The sequence below is a fragment of the Lygodium microphyllum genome, chromosome 30 (genome assembly GCF_053477565.2).
Source record: "Lygodium microphyllum isolate KBCC chromosome 30, Lygodium_microphyllum_v1.1.10, whole genome shotgun sequence".
Lineage (NCBI taxonomy): Eukaryota > Viridiplantae > Streptophyta > Polypodiopsida > Schizaeales > Lygodiaceae > Lygodium > Lygodium microphyllum.
In genome coordinates, this window is record NC_141164.1 from 106,323,153 (window position 1) to 106,348,047 (window position 24,895).

The 24,895-nt window shown below is 41.7% G+C and overlaps 1 protein-coding gene across 3 annotated transcripts in view; it reads left to right on the forward strand.

Annotated features, from left to right (window-relative positions):
- Positions 1-126: 126 nt before the first annotated feature.
- Positions 127-24,895, forward strand: part of LOC148010224 (putative amino-acid acetyltransferase NAGS1, chloroplastic) — a 70,439-nt gene continuing 45,670 nt past the window's right edge. For all 3 annotated transcript variants that reach the window (XR_015689677.1, XM_087672640.1, XM_087672642.1), the window contains exons 1-3: positions 127-1,091; positions 20,022-20,109; positions 20,422-20,627. Coding sequence is in view for 2 of the 3 variants with exons in the window: in XM_087672640.1 (XP_087528766.1) it covers positions 612-1,091; positions 20,022-20,109; positions 20,422-20,627 (774 nt within the window). In the remaining variant the exon portion in view is untranslated. The remainder of the gene's footprint in view (positions 1,092-20,021; positions 20,110-20,421; positions 20,628-24,895) is intronic.

Sequence of the window (24,895 nt, forward strand, 5' to 3'; positions counted from 1 at the left end):
CAACTATGTGGGCACCATGCATGCAATGGTAGCCATGACACACACATTTTGTGAATGCTTTTGGCATATCATTTTTAAAAAATGGAGACACGATAATATGGCAACCGGGGCTCTTTTTGACGCATGGGAGGGGGAGAGGTCGCCTGTGGGAGAAGGACGAGACGCCTGTGGCTCTGTTTGTGGACGGGTGGCCAGTGGCCTCGAGCCACTGCGTCATGAGAACACCTTTTCTATAAACGTATCGTGTGATTCATCATCTCTCATCGTGGTTACTAATTATCATCCGCACGAGCCGTTATACGTCGCACAGCACACAGGACAATTTTCTAAACACTCTATTCAGACTCCACAGTATTTACCGGAAAGACCACACAGAAGTGACGCACTCGCAGAATCAACAGAATTTACTGATCGGAACCCGCAGCCCCGGCAATGGCGACCTTTCCTGTTCCAGCCTCTCGTTATCAGCAGCGTCCCCTCCTTCTTCGTCCTGCTCAATCGTCCTCTTCCCCTTCTTCTTCGTCTTTGACTTCGTCTTCATCATTGTCCTCATTATCAACATCCCTCTCTTCGTCCTCATCTCCCTTCCCGTCGCCAATACGTCTTCTCTAATGGCCAGCCCCTCCCGGCCCTCCTCATCCAGCCTTGATCTGTCGACTTGTCTCTCCCTCTCCCCTCCCAGATGTAACGTGGAGACCTCGGCCATGGCGGATAGAGGCCCACTGGTCGCAAGCTCAGTGTTCACGTCGAAGCTGCATTCGGCTTTTGTGTGGCCTAGCAGGTCTGAAGGGAAACTGGCATGGAAGCAAAGCAGCTGCGGGAGAACCGCCTTAAGGATCAGCAGCGGTGGTTGGGGTGGAAACACTTTTGCCATGAAGAAACGTGTGCTTAGATGCTCCCTTGGGGATGACATCGAGACCAGTGAGGTTGGCAGATGTGCAAAAGCTTTAGAGGAGAGAGAATCGCAGATGCGATTTGTGAATTGGTTCCGGGAAGCTTGGCCGTACATTCAGGGTCATCAGGGCAGGACGTTTGTGGTATTTATTTCGGCCGAGGTTATCGATGGACCACACATTGATGGCATTTGTCAGGTAGTCTTTTAAATCTTTGGACTGAGTTTCATTCTGCATTTGTACTCTCTGAAGTGTCCCGAGGGGAGGGAAAAGGTTCCCTGCGTTCCTGTTGGAAAACATGTTTATGTTTCTTTGTCTCTGGAGATGCGTCTTTATATAGAAAAGCCAACATGTTTACATAGTGAAACTGCATTGCTTGTTCTTAAAATCTGAAGATCAGTACTTTTAGCTTATGCCATTATAAGCGAGATTGCAAGGGTCCTGTATTTGATAATGCTCCAATACTGCTCCTGCCTCTAATTAATTGTATATTTTGGGTAGTTCACGCCAGCAGAGATGAGCTACAGATAGATAAGCTTACTATCAGCATAGATGAGTTTCCAGCGGACAGATAAGGTTAGTCATGCACCATAGGTCTTCTCTGCAGATTATCATTGCTGGGGGTAAGAACCTGCGGATAAGTAACCTTGAAGCATCCGTACTGAGTAAGGTAGAAAGGACTATAAGTACTCATGTTTATAGCCTTGAAGGCGAGTTTGTGAAGAAACATACCCACAGTAGGCTGTAAGCTACTGCCTGGTTCCTCCTTCCTGCACATGCAGTTATTTATTGTGTTGTTTTGTGGCTCATCTATTGGTGCACTCACTTTTGTCACTGGTAGACGCTTGGGCGTTTTAATCAGTGAGGGAGAGAAGAAGCGCTTCACATATTGCCCAGTTCTACAAATTTCCAGCATCCAAAAAATGCCACTAGCCACCCAAAAGACTTGTATAGATGGAGAAACATCAGGATCAGGCACCAATAGAGGACACAAACTGAAGAGCAGTGATGAAGCTGATGAAGGAAACAACATGGATGACGAACAAGGCTGATACAATTAAAAGCCCCTTCACTCCTCATAGTGCGTGATTGTAGTGAGAACACTAGGAATGTGAAGGCTGAAGATAATAGAGAATGTGATGAAAGCAGATTGGATGCCTAGTTGATGCTCTCTCTGTGTGTGCTTGCAGAGGTGGAAACACAACACGCATGCTTGCTCGTGCACGTGCGCGCGTGCACACACACACAGATGGAATGATATATTAATGTCTATAAAAAGGCCAAAATGACCTATGAGACCACAGTTACAATCATTGTTAGAAAATAACAATAAATGAAAATGTAATAAATAGTACAAAAAGACTTAAGACCTATAAGTAAGTAGAACTCTAATTGACAAACAAAAGAGCTCAATAGCCTCATGGACCCTGCTTTGTAAAGAAGGTGGTGGACTCTAGGTAGGGTTTTGGTTGATTAGGGAGAGGAGATTGACCTGCTACTGTATAGAGACTAGCTATGTTGTTGCTCCCATGTATCGAGGGATGTAATGGGTGTGGTTGGGCAATGCTCTCTGAAAAGTTGCTACGTCTCTCTAGAATCCTGACTCAAGAATAGCTGGTATAAGGCTCTCTCCAAGTGGGCTAGGAATGCTCTCTTGTGCTTTATGAGACGCTGATGATTAGCTGTGCTGGCTGGTGGGCAATCGATCCCAATGCTACCTCTCTCTATAGGGGAACTCTAGTCTCGTAGCACTTATCATCGTATTAGCTATTCCAAGTTATCACCCCGATGGAGGCTCTTTGTGTAGGCCAAGAGTGTGGAAAGGCTGCCCTTGTTACTATGTGTACACTGTAGAGTCTCACTAAACTATTGGGTGAGCTCTTACAGTGGAATGTTGGCGTTTGCATCTTGTAATAGTTTGATGAGCTGTCTTATAGATATCATGTGTGTGTGTGTGTGTGGACAAGAACTACCTAGATTATTGGTGGGTTGTATGTTGGGTCCGCACATTAGAAAACTCGAAATCATAGTGTCAACGGAGTAAGTACATAATCTATTGTGCTGGCGCCATGTTGGTAGGGGTAACATGTGAAGGAGCTTGATGAGGAGTATCTAGCTAGGCCATTAAGGATGGCTAGTCCATATGGTATCCCATCTCCATAAGATATCTTCCATACTCCGTGACTTCTCCCATGTTGTGGGAGGTCCTCTCCATTTGTAGCTTTGCTACATCTTGCTCTTGTACTGTGAGAGCGCCTAACGGAAGAAGGGACATGAACATAGAGACAAAGGAATAGAGAGAGACTGCAAGGAAAGAAGAAAGAAATCTGCATTGAACAAAAGGACTGATTGGTCCCTACACCTAGTTCATAGCGTTAGTGAAGGCACCAAATCAAGTGGATGATGATGGCAACACCGAGCACGGAGGAGACGGAGTGCTGGAGTGTGCACTTGCTAGAGGAAGAAGACGGATTGAGATAAGTGACTGCCAAGTGGGGGACAGCTGTAAATAGCCACAAAATCCCTAAACTGGCCAATATGTGGTTGGAAATGCCATAAATGCTGGCCAATCAGCATTTAATGCTGGTCGCGGCACAATAAATGCTTGAAAAATGCCAGATGGCCACCAAAAAATCTTGAATGGCAAGGACAATAATACCAGCCTTTCTTCTTGGAATGGGTGGTGATAACCTGATTTAAGAGTTAATTACATCGATAAATAAATGCACATAAAATGAAATACACACTTTACCATAACATTCTTGGACAGTAGACATCCTGTTGGCCCCAAAATTGGCACCCCTTGCAGTATTTCTTTAGCTTTTATTCAATTGGAAGGAGTACAACTCAAGATTCTTCAATCTCCTCCTGCTAATCAATTGCTCTTGCTGTCATAAATGACCAGCAAGCCTTTTGGGTCATTTGCCCCTTGATTCACTCAGGACTTCTTCTCCAATTTGACCCTTGGCTGGCCAAATGCTGCCCCAAATCAATTCGGGATGGGCTGGCTCTTGAAATCCCTTGATAATCTTCAATTAACAGCTGCTGATTTCAGTCCCTTGAGCCTTCAATCTCTAGCACGGATCCCAAGGTGGCTGCTAAACCCTAATTTCTATTGTAAATTAGGGTTTACTGCAGAAATTACAGATCAGCCCACCAAAAATGGCCGAAATCTCCTCCAAATGGCTGAGAATTGCTGAGAATGGCTGGGCATAGGCTGAAGGAGATGAGAGAATGCTGTAAAGAGAGAAAATTTTGAGATTTGTCGCGAAGAACTGATCAAAATCAGTTGCTGCCCTGCTGTACCAGCCCCAAACGGATGCACCGACAACAATAGGAGCATCAGAGACTGTGATCTTCAGGAGAAAGTGCATCAACAGCAATTGTCAGCTTCCCAAGGTCAAGAATATGCAATCTCCATCACCAAAATGGTCTCCAATGGTTGGGAATTAGCCCCAAAAGCTGGCAGCAACAGTCCAACACCTCTTTCCAACAGCTCCAAAATGAAAAACGAGATTTCTCTCTCCCTTCAGACCTATTTAGCCTTTCCCCCACTTGCATGGGAAAGTTTTGCCAAGTGGTAGATTTCTTAATTCATTTTCAGCAATTTCCAGCTATTTAATTATTGAGATATTTGCAATCACACCTATTGTAGCCTCTTTGTATGAGGCAGTTCTGGGCTTAGGACATTCAGGCAGATTGAATCCCATATATACAGAGAGGAAAATTGTAGCCATCCAACAACTATAAAGCATTGTACTTGACTACCACTTTTCATATAGAATGAATACAATGTCATGATGCTTTGTACTTTCAGTTAAGTGTCTTGTCTTTGTCAGTCCTACACAAGATTGTGTTTATGAGTCTAAGCTTCCATCTTGGAAGCTAATTCACTTGTGTAACAGTTGTGGTCTTCAGTCAATGTCATCATGGGTTTAGTCTATGCTTACAAGCTGCCATAGCCATGCTCATTTACCCGTCGCTGGTCCTTGTTTTGACAGGACAGCCATAGCTACTTACCTTCAAGCTCATTTTTCCTTCATTTTCTCTCTCCAGCCACTTAAACCAAGCCAAGGCTACTCTAATATAAAGTTTTCAGGAAGTATTCAACCATCAAATTAGCAAGGAGGGGATGCAATGAAGAGTTTTTGAAGATCATCAAGTCAGACTCAAGCAACAAAGATCAAATTTCAAACTAGTATCTTTTGATACTTCATTGCCATTGCTTGTGTCTTTTGACACATACAAAGATCAACTCATTGCTGGTTATTCTCAGTCATTTGAAGCTGATTTCCATTATGGGAATGACCAAAATCAAGTCTTTTATGAAGATTCTTCTCATGAAGAGTAACATTACTCTTGTTGCTCAATTGAACTACATGGAAGACTTGTTTATTCCGCTTGCAGGGATGGATGGATTTACTTGTTTTGAAGAGCAATCGATGAATTTATTTGAAGATTTCGAAGATATTTCTGCTGCCTCAAAGATGATGATACCTTTGCGTAAGGGGGACATGGACATAAAGACTCATACAACTGGTGCAAGCAAAGTCAATGAAGAAGCAGATCAAGAGGACCAAAAGATCAAAAAGAAAAAGAATAAGAAGAAGAAGAAGCATAAAAATCATGAAGACTTTGAAGTGGCAAACAAAGTGAAGTACAAGTACAGGAAGCTAGACAAGAAGAACTGCAATGAATCGAAGATCTATGTCAAAAGAAATGCTAAAAACCGCAAGGGCCTCAGGGTCCTTGATCTTATTTTTGACTGACTTTTTTAGCCTTGTATTGCCTAGCCCAAATGTCTTTATCATAAGCTTGTAAACTCCTCATGTAGCCTTGTACTACAGCCTTTGTAAGGCCCCTACTACAGCCTCTGGATGACCATCATGTTTGTGGTACCCACACTTAGCCTTTTTTGCGACAGCCTTTGGTGTTTTGCCATGTTTATGGTGTGCCCACACTTTGCAGGTGTTACTTTCACTAAAGCCTCTATACACTTTGTACTTTCTGGTTGTGATTGAGGAGGGGTGTTGAGATATTTGCAATCACACCTATTGTAGCCTCTTTGTATGAGGCAGTTTTAGGCTTAGGACATTCAGGCAGACTGAATCCCATATGCACGAGAGGAAAACTGTAGCCATCCAACAACTATAAAGCATTGTACTTGACTACCACTTTTTATATAGAATGAATACAATGTCATGATGCTTTGTACTTTCAGTTAAGTGTCTTGTCTTTGTTAGTTCTACACAAGATTGTGTTTATGAGTCTAACCTTCCATCTTGGAACCTAATTCACTTGTGTAACAGTTGTGGTCTTCAGTCAATGTCATCATGGGTTTAGTCTATGCTTACAACCGGCCATAGCCATGCTCTAGATCCGAATATCAAACATTAATTAATTTTTAGAATTAATTAATTCTGAAAATTAATGTAGCCCTTAATCCATGCCCAAAAAATTGACCTTGCCCATCCAAAAATTAATTGGCTAGGCCATTTGCAACCCAAAGTGGTCCCATGCATTAATTGACCCTTGGACAAGCATTAATCCATTAATTAATGCCTAGTCCCTAGTGTCACCATTGACACTTAATGGCCAATTAATGGTCCTAAGGGCAAATTGACACCAAAATTCACCTAGAATCTAACAAGTGTAACTTGTTACAACTCATCTTTTTCACAGGGTCCTTCGGCCTTCAATTGTGAAAAAGTAGCTTGCATCTCACATATGCATCTTTTAGTTGCACATTTGATTAATCCTTTAATCAAATGTTAATTAAACATAAGCAAAGCATCAAATTTTCACGTCCTCGTGACAGACAATGTTTAGTAGGATAAAATGTAGAAATTACCCGTGGAAAACACACTAGAATCAGACAAACAAAAGAAATGCATAGAAATGCACTCAGACAATCAGTCTAGAGTGAGAAGCCTCCCCCATCAAAACGCATGATAGACATGTCAGAGCTCCAAAAGTCCTTGTTTGACTCGGGCTGAGGCTCACAGACCAGAGATGACAAAGCATGACAAACACAACTACTAATGCCAAGGTCGATGAAGGCCGTTGATATCGAATGCCATTGAAGAAATTCCTCACGATCTTGGGAAACCCCCTCTGAAGCACTAGGGGCCAGGAAATCCATAGCCGCATCATCGAGATCTTCCCCCTCTTAAAAAGATGGGGGGATATCCCCTCTGAGGCACTAAGCGCCACGAAATCCACAGCCACATTCACCGAGATCTTCCCCCCCTAAAAGGGATGGGGGTACGAGGGAACCATCGAAGGAGAGGGTGGGGGATGGAAAGGAACTTGTGAAATAGATGGTGCACAAGTGGAAACGGGTGTAGCAATAGATAACTATCTCGGAGGACCTTGCATAAGAGAAGGGAAACGGAGCTTGTGAAGCCCGCTCTTGCCAACTTGTCGCAATAACAACCCTTCTAGAAGAATTCTCAATTCAAACGGCCTGCTCGGTAAAGACAACTCGGGTACCAAGCCTAGTAAGGCCATAAACTAAGATGAGTGGAAAGCCCAAGTCTGGAACATAAAGAGCTTGTGAAAGGGAACTTGAAGCACGGTCTGCAACAAATTACCTCGTGGATTCATATGACTAGAAGCTTCACTATCAACTAGCCAAGGTCTCTTAAAAGATGAGGCAACCATTGAAGAAGGCTTCTCCAACTGAACAATATGAAGGAACATGGGCTCATGGGTAATTGTTGGAGTAGAAGTAGAAGGCTCAGATGCTTTGGTTCCATCCTTTGCTCTTGGATGAAGGCGAGGGTACTTTTTCCAATATTTCTTCTTTGGATGTGTCCTATATGGGCATTTAGGCTTCTTTGAGTCGGAGTTAGAGCCTGAAGAGCTCTCCTGTCGTTTAGCCTTTGACTTCACTTTTTTTTCTCTCTCCCTCTTGAACCTGCAACAAAAGCTTTGGTAGAGGTGGATCCACTAGCAAGCTCTTTGGTGCAATTACCATGCCCTAAAACAAGCGGGGCAAGCTCCTCCCATGGAAGCTTCTCATGGGTCCTCGATGTAAGAAAATTTGTGTAGAAGACATCAAATTGGGGAGATGGTAGTTGAGTCAAAAGAATCGTAGCCATTTTGTTTGAAGAGATCATCCTGCCAAAGGATGCAAGCTCATCCCTCACATCCTCCAACCTGTTAATATGACCGTTCATGGAAGAAAAATCATCAAGGACGAGCATATGTAATATCTTCTTGAGAGTAATCTGATGGGTAAATGTCTCTTGATGGTTCAAAGAAGCAAGCTTTGTCCACACTTCCGTTGCTTTCCGCAACTATGCACATGTACTAGGACAGAATCCTATAAAAGCTCATAAAGAGAAAAGATCGGGCTTTAGAGTTGAGGCAATCCCATAAGGCCGCATGATCCATCGATGATCCAGGTGTGGGATCCTCCACTGGACGGGGAATATGGTGGGTAACAAACTGCCAAAGATCAAAGGTATCAAGGATACACTCCACATTACACGACCAAAGTGAGTAGTTTGAACCATCAAGCCGGTCCTCTTTGTTGGGAGTAAAGGCCTCGTGCCTTTTAATGTGCTCGGGTGTGAACACACCCTTAGCACTTGTACTTGCATATATATATCTATCTAAAAACCTAAAGGTACACACTCTTCATTGTACCTACAAACGTGCTCACTCTCTACTCTGCTCTCTCTCACTCTGTCTCTCACTGCTCGCAGTGACAGTCTCTCTTGATCTCGGTGCCTAACCGGTCGCTACAAATTGGTATTAGAGTTGCGGTTGAGGCGTTTGTGCCTCTTGGAGTTCGAGCAGGACAAAGGAGCAAGTCGTGAGCTGCAAGCCTCATGTTGCCAGTCATAGGCGATAGGGCCAGGCGTGAGCTGCAGGCATCGTGTTGCTAGCAGGACAAAGGAGCAAGTAGTGAGCTGCAAGCCTCATGTTGCCAGTCATAGGCGATAGGGCCAGGCGTGAGCTGCAGGCATCGTGTTGCTAGTCATAGTTGACGGGCGACTCCAGTGAGATGGGCTGCGACGTGATGTGCAGACAGTGGGCAGCGGCAAACGACAGTCAGTCGCAGCGAGACCAGACGATTGCTGGAGACCAGGCGACAGGGTAGTTGTTGACGACGCGACGACTATAGCACTGCACGGCGACCGCACGACGAGACTGGAGGCGCGCTGCACGGCGGGACAGGTCCAGTGCGTGGCAGCGACCTACACGGCGTGTCAACGTTGACCCACCGTTCAACATTTTTTTTTTCTTCTTCAAAATTTGTTGAAAATCCTCTTCCTCTAATCAAGTTTTGCGCGCGCAAGCACAAAATCTCAGATTTGTGCAAAATTGAGCCAGAAATTTGGGGCTTTTTCCAAATTTGGGGATCTCAACACAGAATTGGACAATTTGACTCACAAATTGCAAAGTCGGTGCATATTTTCCCGGGAGTTTTGGGGCTTTTCACATTTTAGTGAAATTCTTTCAATTTCACTAAAACTAGTGCATGCAAGACTTGGAAAATTTGGGAATTTGTCTAGATTTGGTGCGAGCAAAATGCAACAGTGATATCTATCTCAGAAATTGCAGGAATTTGTGACATTTTGTCCCCGACATTTGGGGCTTTTAATGTACATGCGCAAATTGGGCTGAAATTAACCCAATTTCTCGACATTGATGCACATTGGATCGCGTGCAATTTGGGGCTTTTGCAGTTTGGGCAAAATTTGTGCAGCATTTGATCATTTTATGTACATGCAGGTTGGATTCCATGCAATTTGGACATCAACACTTGGTAAAATTTGGGGGTTTTGCTGAAATTGCTCTATTTTGGCAAAATTGGACTGTTCTATGCATGACATAGAAAATGCAGATGTGTGGTTGATGCTTTGAGCACAAAATTTTGGGGCTTTTGACCATTCGTGTCAAATTTTATGCCCGTGGGTACATGTACAACAGAAATTACAGCTGAAATTTTGGGATTTCTCATGTAATGTGATGCATATGCCCTTGGAACAGCTGTAATCAGTTGGATAATGCTGTAGCACATGGTTTGGTGCTTCTGAAAATTTGATTACAGATCTGAAACCTGTGCTTCTGCATAGTCATTTATTGCTGATTGGTACTTGTTTGTACCTTGGTCACTTGGGTGACAGTTTGGGCTTGCATGTGCTGGTTTTTTGGTCATATTTGGGCTGAAAATCATGGCTGGCAGCAATGACAGCAGTAATCCGATGCACATAAAGAAGCTTGAAGGCACACGTAATTTTGTAGTTTGGTAAAAGCAGTGCTACAATATCCTGTTACAAAAGAAGCAGGCAAAGCCGATCAAAACCAAAGGGGCAAAGCCCGTGGACATGGATCAGGACAATTGGGACGAGTTAAATGAGCTTGCATGCTCAACCATAGAGCTATCGATTTCTGATGCCTTGCTCTTCAACATTGAAGGTTTGGATTCTGCATATGCTATATGGACTAGACTGGAAGAACTGTATGCACAAAAGAGTGCTGCAAGCAAAGTGTATTGGCTGAAAAAGCTTATGGATTTGCTCATGAAAGAGGGTACAGCAATGTCTACTCACTTGAGTGAGTTTAACTTAATTTTTAGCCAGCTGGTTGCCTTGAAGTTCATGGTTGATGAGGAATTTAAGGCTACTTTCTTGCTTTGCACTCTACCAGAGAGTTGGGATACATTCAAGATTGCTATGAGCAATTCTAATGTGATTCTTTGCACTCCACCAGAGAGTTGGGATACATTCAGGAGTGCTCTCCTTATGGAAGAGATGAATCGGCAGAACAATGCATCCAGTAAGTCTTCCAGTGCTTTGCATACTAGGGGCAGATCACAACAAAAGGGCAAATATGATGGCAAGGGACGCAGTAAGTCACGTGGCAAAGGTGTTGAATGCCATCATTGTGGCAAGAAGGGTCACTTTAAACGTGGTTGCTACAAATGGAAGAAAGAGAAAGGAAAATGCAAGAAGACAGATGGTAGCAAGGAAGAGAAGGACAGATAGCCTAAGAAGAGCAGTGTAAAAATTGAAGAGGTGAATGTAGTCACTCATGACAGTGATAGTGGGAGTGATGTACTCTTTGTCTCTTCACACTTTGGTGCACATGCTTTACTTGCAGATATAGATGATGACATGCATACATGGATTCTCGATTCAAATGCTTTCTTTCATGTCACCCCTCATCGTGAGTGGTTCTTTGACTATATAGGGGGTCGATATGGTGTTGTCCATCTTGGGGACAACTATGCATGTGACATTTCAGGTATTGGCAGTGTAGAGTTACAGTTTCAGCATGGCTCTGTCTTTACACTTCAGTATATATGGCATGTACCTCGATTCAAGAAGAGCTTGATTAGCACAGGGCAGCTAGATGATGATGGTTTTCATACCACCTTTGGTGATGGAAAATGGAAGATCTGTAAGGGATCTAGGGTTATTGCCAGAGGTTCCAAGAGTGATACTCTGTATCCACTTCATGTATCTAGTGTGGGTGACCATGTTGTTGCTGTGACCGAGCAGCCAAGTGTTTCTTTGTGGTATGGCCGGTTGGCACACATGAGTCAAATAGGAATGAAAGTGCATTTGTAAACGCCCCGAACAATGTAGTATGCTTAACAATTATGATATCCGCTTGTTTTCGAGATTTAATATAAAAGAGAAGGAACACTTGAAGCTGAAAATGAAAATTACTCACAAAATTACAGTCATGAAATTGTAAAAGTAATGGAGACAAGATTGAGGGTTGAATATGGGCAATAAACCACCCCCCGGCTCCCCCCCGCCCCCCCCCCCCCCTTCCCCCCCTCTCCCCCTCCCTCGTCGAAGGAATGTATTTCTGCTCAACCCAAGTCCCTTAGGGAAGAGCTCAGTTACAATCAACTTGAGAGTGAGGAGAAGTAATTCTCACTCTCACAAGACTACATTAGTTTACAACAAAGAAAAATGATCCTGAATGAAGAAAAACGAGCTCTTATTTATAGGAGAGGGAAGAGCTAGTACAAAAGGGGAAAGTGGAGTAGCACAAGACAAGTGTCCAGCCACATGTCATGAGATGTGACAAGTGGTGGGACACTTGGAAACTTGTGTGACAAGTGTCTTGACACTTGTCTCTTCTCTATGGCCTTCCTTTTTGGACTGAATACTGTCAAGAATAGAAACAACCAAATTTAGTAAGCACAGTCAGAGTACAGAATTTATTATTTTTAGAATGACATCCCTATTTTTTAGGACTAGCATTTTTAGGCTAATTCGAGACTCCTAAAATTTAAGGATCTCCTAAAATTTAGGGGCCCCCCCAATATGGGTGTCATGTGAAAGCTTTTTCTGTGTACATCGCAAAAACGGTATCAAAATCTTCATGTGACTTTCCTATGCAAAGAAATGTGCATTTCAAGCTTTCAGTCCATACATGCACATTGTACAAGCATTTCATGATCATGCCATCTTGTTGATTGTAACTGTCTGTTCTGGCGGATCTAGCCTACACTTCAAGGCATCAATCCTTTCTGTGTGCGAGTCTAACCCTGATATGCGTGAGTTTTGGTCACAGGCGCACAATCGGGCTATATAAGTGGAAGTGTGAACTATCTTTTCTCTAACCCACCGCGTGGGTCCACCACAACCTGTGACCACTCATCAGTGGCCAGCTTCAATGCACTTTTCTTTATATCTAATTAGTGCAAAGGAAACAAATTTAATAAATCATTATATAGACAAATTAATGAAAAAGGATACAAATTCTATTTCTATAGAGTTGTGACAGCCCTTTGGCTTTTATTCAGCTGTCCTCAGCTGAAAAGCTTCTTGATATGGTTGAAGAATGTTTGGGTAATCCTTCATGAATTTTTCATCTACCCACTGTGCATCTGTTGTGGGTAGATTCTTGAATTTTAGTAAGAATTTTCGTGTCACAAGGCCACTTCTCGTGGTTCAATCCTTGTGAAACAAAATCTGTTCAGGTTCCAAGAGTTGCTCTGTTTCTTCAACTTCTGGGGGATCTTCAGTAATGGGTTCCTTTGATTTTGGTCCTATGTAAGGTTTTAGCAAACTTACATGAAAAGCATTGTGTATTTTCCAATGAGCAGGAAGCTCAAGTCGATAAGAAACTTCATTTATTTTCTCAATCACTTTGAAGGGTCCAAAGTATCTATTGGAGAGCTTTGGAAAAAATGAATTTTGATCGGAACCTTGTTTGAGTCTGCTTTTATCAAACTTTAGCAAGACATATTGATCTTTTTCAAAAGCCAAAGGTCTTCTTCGTTTATCTGCTTGCTTCTTTTGTCGCTCTTGGGCAACTTTGATAGTGGCTCGAACTTGATCCATTGCTGTTTTTAAATCTGAAGCAAACTCATCAGCAGTAAAAATCTTATCTTTAGTGCGAATAATTGAAGGAGGAATCACTTTACCCTGTACTATTTCATTTGGAGCTTTCCCTGTGGATGAGTGCACTGTATTGTTGTAAGCAAACTCCAATAATGGAATATATTTCTTCCATTGTGACTTATGTTCACTAACATAAGCTTTCAACATATTCAAAAGAGTGAGATTCATCACCTCTGTTTGGCCGTCAGTTTGAGGATGAAAAGCTGAGGAGAACTTTAAAGTGGTTCCCAAATTCTCAAATAAAGCACGCCAAAAGTTACTTGTGAATTTAGAGTCTCTATCTGAAATGATCTCAGAAGGCATACCATGTAATTTGAATATATGTTGAATGAAAAGTCTTGCAGCTTGTGCGGATTTCAATATTTTATGACATGGAATAAAATGTGATTGCTTGCTGAATCGATTAATTATGGCCCAAATCATATCATGACCTTGAGGTGTTCTTGGAATACCTGAGATGAAATCCATTGTGTTAGATTCCCATGGATCTTTGGGCACTGGAAGAGGTTGCAACAATCCTGGAGTCTTCTGCCTATCATACTTGGATTTTTGGCATACTAGACAAGCCTCAATGAAGTTATGTGTATCTCTTCGTAATGTTGGCCAATAAAAATAGCGCTCAATTGCACTTAGAGTGGCTGCCCTTCCTCTATGCCCTGCATAAGGGGGTTCATGACTTTCTTTAAGTACCTTTTGTTGAACAGGAAGAGTGACACAAAGACGATTGTTCATGAGAAGGTAATCATCTTTGATGGAATAATCTGGATGAGAACCTCCTTGCTGTAAATTTGACCAAATTGCTACAAAATCAGTATCTTCATCATAAGTATTCTTCATCGTTTGAAAATCTTCATGATGAGCCTCTGTAATAGTTGCAATGCGAGGCACTCTAGAAAGTGCATCAGCAACTACATTTTGTTTTCCTGGAGTGTACATAATTTGAAAATGAAACATAGACAAGAAATTTTCCCATCTTGCATGTTTCTCCTGCAAATGCTTTTGAGTCTTGAAATACTTCAAGCTCTGGTGATCAGTTTTAATAAGGAATTCATTGCCTAAAAGATAATGTTTCCATATCTTCAAAGCATGAACCACTGCTAAGAGCTCCTTTTCATAAATGTCATATCTTTTCTCCACATCATTTAGACGGCAGCTTTCAAAGGCTACGACATGGCCTTCTTGATTTAGTACTGCACCAATACAATCACTGCAAGCATCTGCTTCCACCACAAATGGTTTTACCAAATCTGGAATGATAAGAACAGGTCCAGAAGTAAGAGCTGTTTTCAGCCTTGTGAAGGCTGCCTTCTCTTTTTCTTTCCATTGGAAAGAGGTCTTCTTCTTTGTAAGGTCATGAAGTGGAGAAGCCATATGTGCAAAATGCTTGATGAAGCGGCGGTAATAAGAACATAAGCCAAGAAACGATCGCACCTCATGTATATCATGAAGATGAGGCCATTCTTGGATTATCTTGATCTTTTTAGGATCCATCTGAATCTCTTCAGAAGAGATGACATACCCAAGGTAATTTATTTTATGCATGAAAAATTCACTTTTTTTACCATTTACCAAGAGTTGATTTTGTTGAAGTAATTGTAGAACAATCTCCAAGTGCTGATGATGCTCCTCTTCATTCTTGCTAGAGACAAGAATATCATCAAAGAAAGTACCGACATATTGACGATGCTCTCTAAAGATGCGCTCCATCATTCGATTAAAGGTGGCTGGTGCATTGGTTAATCCGAAAGGAACCACCAAGAATTCATAAAGACCGTATGAAGTGCGGAAAGCAGTTTTGTGTACATCTTGTGGTATTACCCTAATTTGATGATAACCACTCTTTAGATCAATGCGGTTGAAAACCTTTGAGCCTCCTAGATGATCCAAAATGTCGTCAATTTTGGGAATAGGAAACCCATTCTTCACAGTGATTTTGTTGAGGGCTCGATAATCAATGCACATCCTGAATGTGCCATCTTTCTTTTGAATAAGAAGAACTGGTGAACAAAATGGTGAGCTACTTGGCCTAATTAGCCCACGGTTGAGTAGGTCTTCGACTTGCTTTCTGATTTCTTCTTGTTGAGGACAGCTCACACGGTATGGTGCTATATTAGGAGGAGAACTGCTCGGAATAATATCAATATGATGGTCTTGTGGCCTTTGTGGGGGAAGCTGATAAGGAAGATCTTCCGAAAAACAATCTTTATACTTTTCCAAGAGCTGAAGTCGCTCTTGGTTTTCAGCATTCATATTCTCTTTTACATCAGTGACTTAAAATAAACAACATTGAACACAATCCTTAATTGCTCTAGAGACTTGCATATGGCTTACCATAGGTATGGTGTCTCCAGAAACTCCAGCTTGGATCTCGTACTTCTTGCCTTTGTTGGTGAGTTCTACCTTCTTTTTTTGAGAGAAGATGGTTGAATCTACTCTATGATTCCAGGGCATGTCAAGAATCACATCGCAACCATCAAGGTCTCCGATACAGAAGGTATTTTCGTCACTGTAGCCTTGAATGTGAAACTTGAGCTTGCTAATGTAGGGTGTCACAGTCTTCACTGTGTCACCTTCATCGGCATTTAAAGCTTGGTGAACTTCTACCGGAGTGTCCATCTCTTCATTCTTTAATCCAAGCTCTTTAGCTAAGTGCAAGGAAATGACATTTTCATTCGCCCCAAGATCTATCAAGAATAGTGCTTGCTTACCTTGCACCTGTCCCCAAGCTTTTAATAATTTGCGCATCTCTGGAGTGTGAGTTGTGTTTGCAACTATATCACTGATAGCATTGATTTTCACTGGCGACTTAGGCTTGTTGTCAGAAACCTTGCTTTGTTCTTTGTTTGGACATTGCTTCACTACGTGGCTTGTTTGTCCACATTTAAAGCACTTCGCTTCTTTCATGAAGCGCTGCTTTTCTTCCTCGGAAAGTTGCTTTGCTTGTGGGTATAGATTGGAGCGAAATTGAGGAGCATAGAGCTTCATCTTCTTTTGATTTGATGGCTGCTTTTGCCACTGTTTTTGTTCTTCATTTGGGGCTGAATACTTCACTGTTCCCTACAGTCTGGCACCTATTTTCAGCCCTCCACACGCTGACTGCTGTTGTTTCTGCTTGGCGACTGACTGCTGTTCATCTGCATCGCTGTTGTACAGCCTGCCACATCAGCAAATTGCTGCGTTTGTAGGCTCCGGCTGCTGCCCTGACAATGTTCTCTCTCCTGTTTGCAGTTAATGTAGTCTTTCTCTCTCTTGCAGGCTGTCCTGCCTGTGTTTTCAGTTTTTCTCTCTTGTCTGCAGTCGCTGCAGTCTTTTTCTCTCCTATAGGCTGTCTTGCTTGCGTTTTCAGTCTCTCTCTTGCAAGCTCCATTTCTAGTCCTGCCCGCGTTTTTAGTCTTTCTCTCTCCTGCAAGCTGTCTTGCTCGCGTTTTTAGTCTCTCTCTCCTGCAGGCTCCGTTTTTCGTCTCTCTCTCTCCTCATTGCTGTCTGCATCAGATCCAGCTTCTCAGTGCTGTGTTTGTTGGTGTTCGACATCCAGAGGCTACCTTGCTACGAATTGGGATCCGTTCGGAGTACGACACACTCTCCAGCTCATTACCTCTGCCCTGATCCTAGAGATGCAAGAGTTCGAGGTTCAGTATTCATTCACTGCATAGTGTGTTTGCTGCATGAGCATCGTATTATTAGTAGTTATATCATTTCATTTATTCACTGTGTTCATTGTCTCTAAGTTACTCTAACCCTAACCCTAACTGTGTTTTTTTATTAGTCTGCGCTTTGTCATACGGTTTCTGTTTATATTTTTGTGTTAGGGTATTTTTCTTTACATGGACAGCCTAGGAATGTAGAAATTCCCCATGGAAAACATATTGGAATTCGACAAACAAAAGGAATGCATAGAAATGCACTCAGATAGCCAGTCTAGAGTGAGTAGCCTCCCCCATCAAAACACATGATAGACATGTGAGAGCTCCAAAAGTCCTTGTTTGACTTAGATTGGCTCATAGGCAGGAGATGATAGCATGACAAAAGTGATGTCTAACAACTACTTAGTGTGAATGCACTAAGGATACTTTGGGTTTAGGACAGTCGAGTCCTATAAATAGGACTCAAGGGCCTATTGAGCACTTTCATTGTGTGATCACCACTGTTGGACTCTTGGCCCATTGGTCAATGCATCCGTATACCAGAATGGTGTGGGTTGTTGGTATGGGATGCCAACCCTTGGGATGCGGTCGTGGCCCGGAGTGTTGCTAGCTCCGAGGCTCGAGGGTGGGCCTGTTTGGCTCTATGGTTGGGAGGTGAGTTTGATGTCTAGTTCCTTATATGCTGAGTTTGGCTTGTATATTGTCTCGTGTGCAGCTTAGATCCTAGGGGGATGTGTTAGACAGCCCTTCCTCGCTCTAGATTTTGATTGTCCTTGGCAGGATGGGACCTTGCAGGTTGCATGAGTTTGGAGCGTTCTTTAGTAACAAGATATATCACCTTATGATTGTAGATCACCATTGGTTGGTGGCCAAAGCCAATACTTTATGGTGACTACACAAAACCAAGGCTTGGTGGAAATTGATTGTCATGGAAGGGTGGCTCAAAAAGACTCTGTTCAAATATAAAGTTTTGGTTTGGAGAATGCTGATAGATGGCAAGCCCCTTGCCTCAGCCCTTTCCGAGTACTGTATTTCAAATGGCAATTGTTTCTTTTGTTGTACCAATGTGGAGTCTTCTTGCCATAGATTTATTTCTTGTCCATTGGCGAGGAAAATCTGGTACCTCCTGTCTATGACCTTTGGAGAGCTGTGGTCAAGCATTTGAATTTTGATGTGATCATTTGATTGGGTCTTTGGCAAGGTGAAATATCCCTCCCCTGTGCAGCCACACATGAAGATCTTGTTTCATTTTTTGCCCCAACTGAAACAGTGTTTAGCATTGTAGCAGGTGATGTCAGCACCATGATCTGAATGAGATGAATGCAGTAGAGTGTGGGGTTGGCTATATATATCCAAAAAGGGCCAAATCTGATGGACCTGATCTAGAGGCCCAAAATGTGAACTTGATCAATGTGCCCACTAACTAATGTGACCATTGTGAGGGAAAATAAATGCATTGTTGTCACCTTCATCAGAAGTGTTTAGGACACATAAATTGACATACAAACATAATACTAGAGCTCTAATCCTACGACAACTCAGACTGAGGCTCATAAGTAGGAGATGACCATGCATGAGCACATCATTGCACAAGTAGCATTGAGATTGTGTTGGAAACTGATGGGAGAATTTGATGTCTGAACTCGTAAGGAGCTAGTGGTACCATCAAACTCTGGAGGTAGGCAGAACAGTCCTTACCCAATGGTCTGTGGGAAGAGCAGTCGAGCAGTCTGCATGTTGTGAAGCTGTTCTTAGATCTTTGTGACTTGGAGAATGAATGGCTAGATCGTTTTGGTCACCTTGAACTGGATATTTGGCAATTGGTTATAGAGGGTGACAGCTGTCATGGTTGACAGAGCCTCAGTCGGAGCTGGTTCCACACTGCTGGAGATGACTTACAGGAGGTAAACACTAGAAGGACTTTGTTCGAGATGCAACAAAGTGCTGAATATGCTTTGGCATTGTCAAGGTGCTTTTATGCAAGTCTATGCTTTGTGGGACTTTTTCAAGGGCTACAGATCTCATGCTGACAGAAGGGCCTCAGTCCTTCCCACTGTATTACTGTGCTTGTATCTTTGCCTTATGTTGTTTATTTTTGTTGTGCTACCATTTGCAAGTCATAGAAAGTCCAAAATATGGATAAAGCTTAGGATTTAGCCTCTAGCCTGTTAACCTGCTTATCCCATTGACATGGGCATGCATCTTAAAGTATAGTGACTAGGCCGCTGGATTGGGTCAGGTAAGGCAATTAAGCGCTTGATTAAAAGGTGCTTGACCGATGTGTATCCTTGCTGTGTAGAGCGGTACATTAGCGGCTGTCTTAGCTCCTTATGCACTATGAGTTGTTCCCACTGTGCGTGCACACATGCATACACCCCTGCATGTGTTGAGTGAAGAGAGGTACCTGTTACAAGCATTTGTGAGATAATTGGCAATGGTACTAGACAGTGTCCAGTCTGAGTAGATCAACTTCTGTAGAGATTGTATTGGGATCATGAGTATTTATACTTTTGTGTCCATCATTCAAAGAGAAATATTCCTGATTGTAGGTGGGCTATCAATGGGTTTTGGGAATCCAATGTTGTCGTCTGTTTACAAACCTTTGCAATATATCTACGGGGTCTATCTACTTGCTTGAAGAACATATCATGTACATGCTCATGAGCAACTGATGTGTTTACTTCTAAATCTAAGCACACTATATCTGGATAGCTGAATGTAAATTAGATTCAACATAAAGTTGATGCTGTTTTGCTAATTACAAAGATTGCTATCTTGTGCCTGATTCCAGCTTGTCATTCAAGTTCCTAGCAAGCAATGTATTGATAGGTTTTGATAAAGCTATTTGCCCTAACTCAAGGCATGGTTACAACTTACCACTAAACATGTATGTAATAGGCCTACTTACTATATTAGTGCCCAATTTTGGGCTTTTGTTGCCCTATTGATAATTATGTATGTTGTGTCGATAATTTTAGGACTAGTACATACTTGTATATCTTGTGGTATTGATTTCTCACTAGCCTTGAAGTACGTTTATAGTGCTGCTTGAAGTCTGTGTATATTGCCTTAAAACCCTCATGTGTTAAGTTTTCTTGTTGTAGGATCTCTCTCTTCTCCATGGCTTGGGTATCAAACTTGTAGTAGTACCAGGAACTCATGTGCAGATTGACAGACTTCTTCAACAAAGAGGTTGAACCCTTGACATCCTTCCTTCATTGATTTGTGTTGAGATTGTCAAATACTGCAAGTGAGCTGTATAGGTCTTCTACTTTTGTCTGTCTTGGAAGTTCTCATCAACCAATGTTGTATGGATAGTTTAGGCAAGTCTGATTGATGACTTAAAGGTTCCTGATGTAAGCAACAGGGTTGGTTAGACCACAGAGTTTGTAATTTAAAGGTTACTTAATGTAAGCTACAGTTCAGAGTTTGTGTTTTAGAGTCATTGGAAAGACAGGGTTGTAATCACACATAGCTTATCGAAGGCAATTTTGGGTTCTGCAGGATATAATCCTAAGTATTTTGGATCATACAGAATCACTGATGCAGCTGCTTTGGAGGCTTCTATGGAGGTAGCTGGCAAAATTCGGTTAGAGATAGAGGCAAAACTTTCTTGTGGGCCTTCTATCCCTGTGCTACGTAGGCACGGGGACAATGATAGGTGGCTTGCTGGGGTTGGTGTTACTAGTGGTAACTTTATTGCTGCTAAGGTCAGAGATGCTTGTTGATGATGGTTGTGCCATGTAGATTGTTTCAGGCTGTCATTCGTGAATGTTATGCAGAAAATATGTTTTAAGAATTCTCTGGAAAAGACATTAGTGTTTTAACTTGTTAGTGGCTGGTTTTGAGCCCCAAGTTTAGATACTTTTTGAGTCTGTATATGCTTGATTAGAAAGCAAATCTGAAAAAACACTAGTTCATAAAGCGAAATGACACATGCTATCAAGTATTGTGACGAATGACAGACTGAAATACCACCCATGAAATGGTGAAACGTGTGTTTGTTGAGGTCTGCTTGGATATGTGCCTACACCTCTGTGCCAAAGTGGATGGGTGTCACAACCTTCTCTTTATTCTCTTGAAAGCATAGTTTTTTCCATAGGTCTTCCATACGCATAGACACTTGGGTATGGAAGTATGGAAAGAGTAAGGTTGCCTGCTTTGGCCTAAAACATATGTGATCCTAAATATAATTAACGTTTTTAACAAGTGCTACTATTTGAGCATTCCAAGAATGCATCTTTAACAACAGTAGGTCCACAACTAGACTTTCATGATTTATTAGGTGCTCAATTATTAAATCCATAAAACTTAAGAAATAAATTTTAAGTTCGAAAGGCTTTAGGAGGAGTGAATAAGTGACATGGAAGATAGATACGATAAGAACAATTGGTCAAAGTATCTTACTGATGTAGAGTCTAATGTCAAGAGTGATAACTATGCTGTGTGGAAGATTAGATTAGGATTTGGTTGTGTCTTCTATTAGATTGTTACAGGGTTGGAGCCTGCCCTTCAAGATCCTATTGTTAAAAGGAGATAGGATAGAAGGATGATGCTCCCAATGGGTGCTTGTTATTTTCTTTTTTTCATAAATACAAAGTGTATATTTGATAATTTGACTTAACATGAAATATTTAATTATTGGACAAGTTTGCATAGAAGGATCTTATTAGTATTCTCAATTTGGAGGAGCAATCACACAATCTTGGATCTGCTTAAATCTTCAATACATCTTGCTATCCATAGCCAACCAGCAAGCCTTGAACTAATTTTCCCCTTGGTTTGCTTGGGGTTCGGCCTTCAATTTGCTCCTTGAATGACAAATTCTGCCCTAAACTTATCGTTAGTTGGCTGGCCTCTTGAAATTCTATGAAATCCCCAAATTTCAGCTGCTGAATTTCAAGCACTAGGCCCTAAATTTTGAGCACTCTTTCCAAGGTGGCTGGTAAACCCTAATTCTTATTGTAAATTAGAGTTTAGCATCGGACATTCTTTAATTGCAGTGTTTTGGCCAAGATCTCTTGAGGGAATCTATGATTGGCTAAGAGATCAAAGAGTAGGTTTGAGAGAGAAATTTCAGGGTTTCATTGCCAAATTAGTTGAAATTGAATGTTGCCGTGCTATCAAAGGCTGATTGACTATCACCCACCATCAACTTGCACTGTTTTAGGACTGATTTAGCCGAGATGTCTTGAGGGAATATCAAAGGCCGAGTGACTATCGCCCACCATCAACTTGCATTGTTTTAGGACTGATTTGGCCGAGATGTCTTGAGGGAATCTATGATTGGCTAAGAGAACAGAGAGTAAGTTTGAGAGAGAAATTTCAGAGTTTCATCGCCAAATTAGCTGAAATTGAATGTTGCCCTGTTGTCAAAGGCTGATTGACTATCGCCCATCATCAATAGGGTGAAATTAGCTGAAATTGAATGTTACCTTGCTGTCAAAGGCCAATTGACTATTGCCCACCATCAACAGGAGCCCCATGTGCAATTGGGCCCTTGTAGGCCCTGAAATTGCTATCACCTACACCAATGGTTGGAAAATTGCAGCAACAGTTCTTGTTAAGCCAAAAATACGTTCTAAACGTAATTAGCTCTTAATTACAAACCCAAGACTCAAAATCATCATGTGTGGTTCTATAAAGTGTTTGTGTCCCATAAGCCAAACCCTAATTTTGGAGGACTCATCCATCTATAAATAGACAGGCTGCCCAGCACTCGGTCTCAATCTCATTTTTGTAGATTGCTGGTGCCAAAACTTTGTTGTCCACACCTTGCATGGAGGGTATCTTAGTTCGAGTTGCTGTCCATCGCTATATACTGTTGGCGCCTGTTGTCCTGCCTTGTTAGGTATTGGTGATTGCTATCCATTGTTGTCGAACCTACATTTATTGTTGTATGACAAGCTACTACTGCCGGTTGGACTTTCCAAACTGTTGCCAATTGCCACATGGGAGTTTTATTTGCATTTGTGCCACATCAACAGCTATACATGTGTTTTGCTATTGCACCTTGTTGTCTTGTTGCCACATCATCAACAAATCTGCATTTTTCTGATTTTACTTGTTAGACACTAATCTAGCCTTTGCTGAGTTGTGTTCACTATTGCTTGACATCTTTGGAGGTCTTGGTCTCATTTTTGAGATCCGTTAGAGTATGATACACTCTCTTGCTTATACTCTTTGCCTAAATCTTTCAGTCACGAGAGTTCAAGGATCAGTATTTTACCTATACATAGTGTGTTTGTTGCATTGAGCATTGTATATATTCAACATTTATTATTCATTCATTGTCTTATTGAGTGTTTATTGTCTTTGAGTTACATTGACCCTAAGTGTGTTCTTTATTAGGCTATGCTTTGTCATATGATTTTGTAGATGAGTGTTTCTTTACATCTCTCTTCTTCTCTCCCAACCTCCACAATACTGGAATGAGGCTCCACCGGCCTCTAATAGCCTTTCCCTCTCTTGTAGGGGCAAGTTTTGCCAAGTGGTAGCCTTCTAATTTCCTTTTTCAGTAGTTTTCAGCCCAATTAAATTACTTTTTAGAATTTTATTTTGAAAATTAAATTATTATTATTATTTTTCTAAAAAAATAATTATATCAACCAACATTTAAATTGACTAGGCCAAATTTTTATTCAACCAATCTTAAGCATTTATTAGCCCTTGAATTGGTAGGAAGTAATTAATTAATGCCTAGTTTTAATTTAATGTGACCATTGACATTAATGGCTAATAAAATCACCTAGGTTAGAATCTAACGCCACACACCACCTCATATTTGTCGAGGATAACTTATAACAACTTTTTCCTTTGACACTTGCTCGCTTCTTACGTCCTTGGCCTATCGTTGTGGAATAACTAGTTTGCACATCACATGTGCACCTCACATTTGCACATTGATTACTTAATCAAGCGTTGAGCAAATCATCAAAACTTCATGTCCTCGTGACAATTGCCCATATCTTTCGTGGTTGCACAGGCTCTCTAAGAGGAGGCTCTACTATCTAGCCACTCTTGCAAGCTTGTGTCCCTCCTCTTGGCCTCTATATCTCTCTTGTAAAGAAATACTTGTCTACAGATAACAAATACAATTGTTGACAAAGCACAGACTAATAAAAGAACTCAATAGGGTTATGGTAACTCAAAGATAATGAACACGGAAGATGAATGTAGAATAATGAATTAAAACAATGCTCAATGTAGCTAATAGAGTATGCAAGGTGAATAGTGAACCTTAAACTCTCGTGTCTCTAGGACTAGGGCAGAGAATATGGGCTGGAGAGAGAGTGTCATACTCTGATGGATCCCGCAATGTAGTAGGTAGCCTCTGGATGTGATTAGTAGCACCTGTTAGCAGTCGTATAGCTTGTGTAGTCATCTTTTACTTGTGAGCCTCAGTCCGAGTTAGACGAGGACATTAGGAGCTTTGACATTGTCTTTGTTTGTCAATTTATGTGTTTTAGACACTTTAGGTGGAGAGGACATTAGTGCATTTCTTTTTGTGCACGTTTGGCCATTATTTTAGTGGTTTGACCACATTTAGGATTGTCTCTAGGATAAAAACCAATTGTACAACTCAGGATTGTACTGGAGTGTGGCATATGTATCTAGTAATCGTGGTAGCCTACTCAGTAACAACATATATTTTGCAACATCGAGTAGCGTGGTATCTTGTCCGAGTATACTGGCAACATGTAGCTCGTCCTCAGTGAGAATTTTATTAATCAAAGAGTTCTCTTGGCTAGTTCTAGCTAAGTCCATACCTCGAATGGTAGTCAGTACTCGAAAGAAAGTTGACGCCACATAGATCGGCGGGTCTCTTTGAGACCGCCATTGGGCCAGTCGCTCCTCTGAGACTGTCATAAACTGGGCTCCAAGTTCGGCCGTTGTAGCGTGGTTTTCAAACCAACGTTTTTCAAATTGACTTCGACCCTCTAATTATTGTCGCTTTAGCTGCTCTATCTCTAAGAGA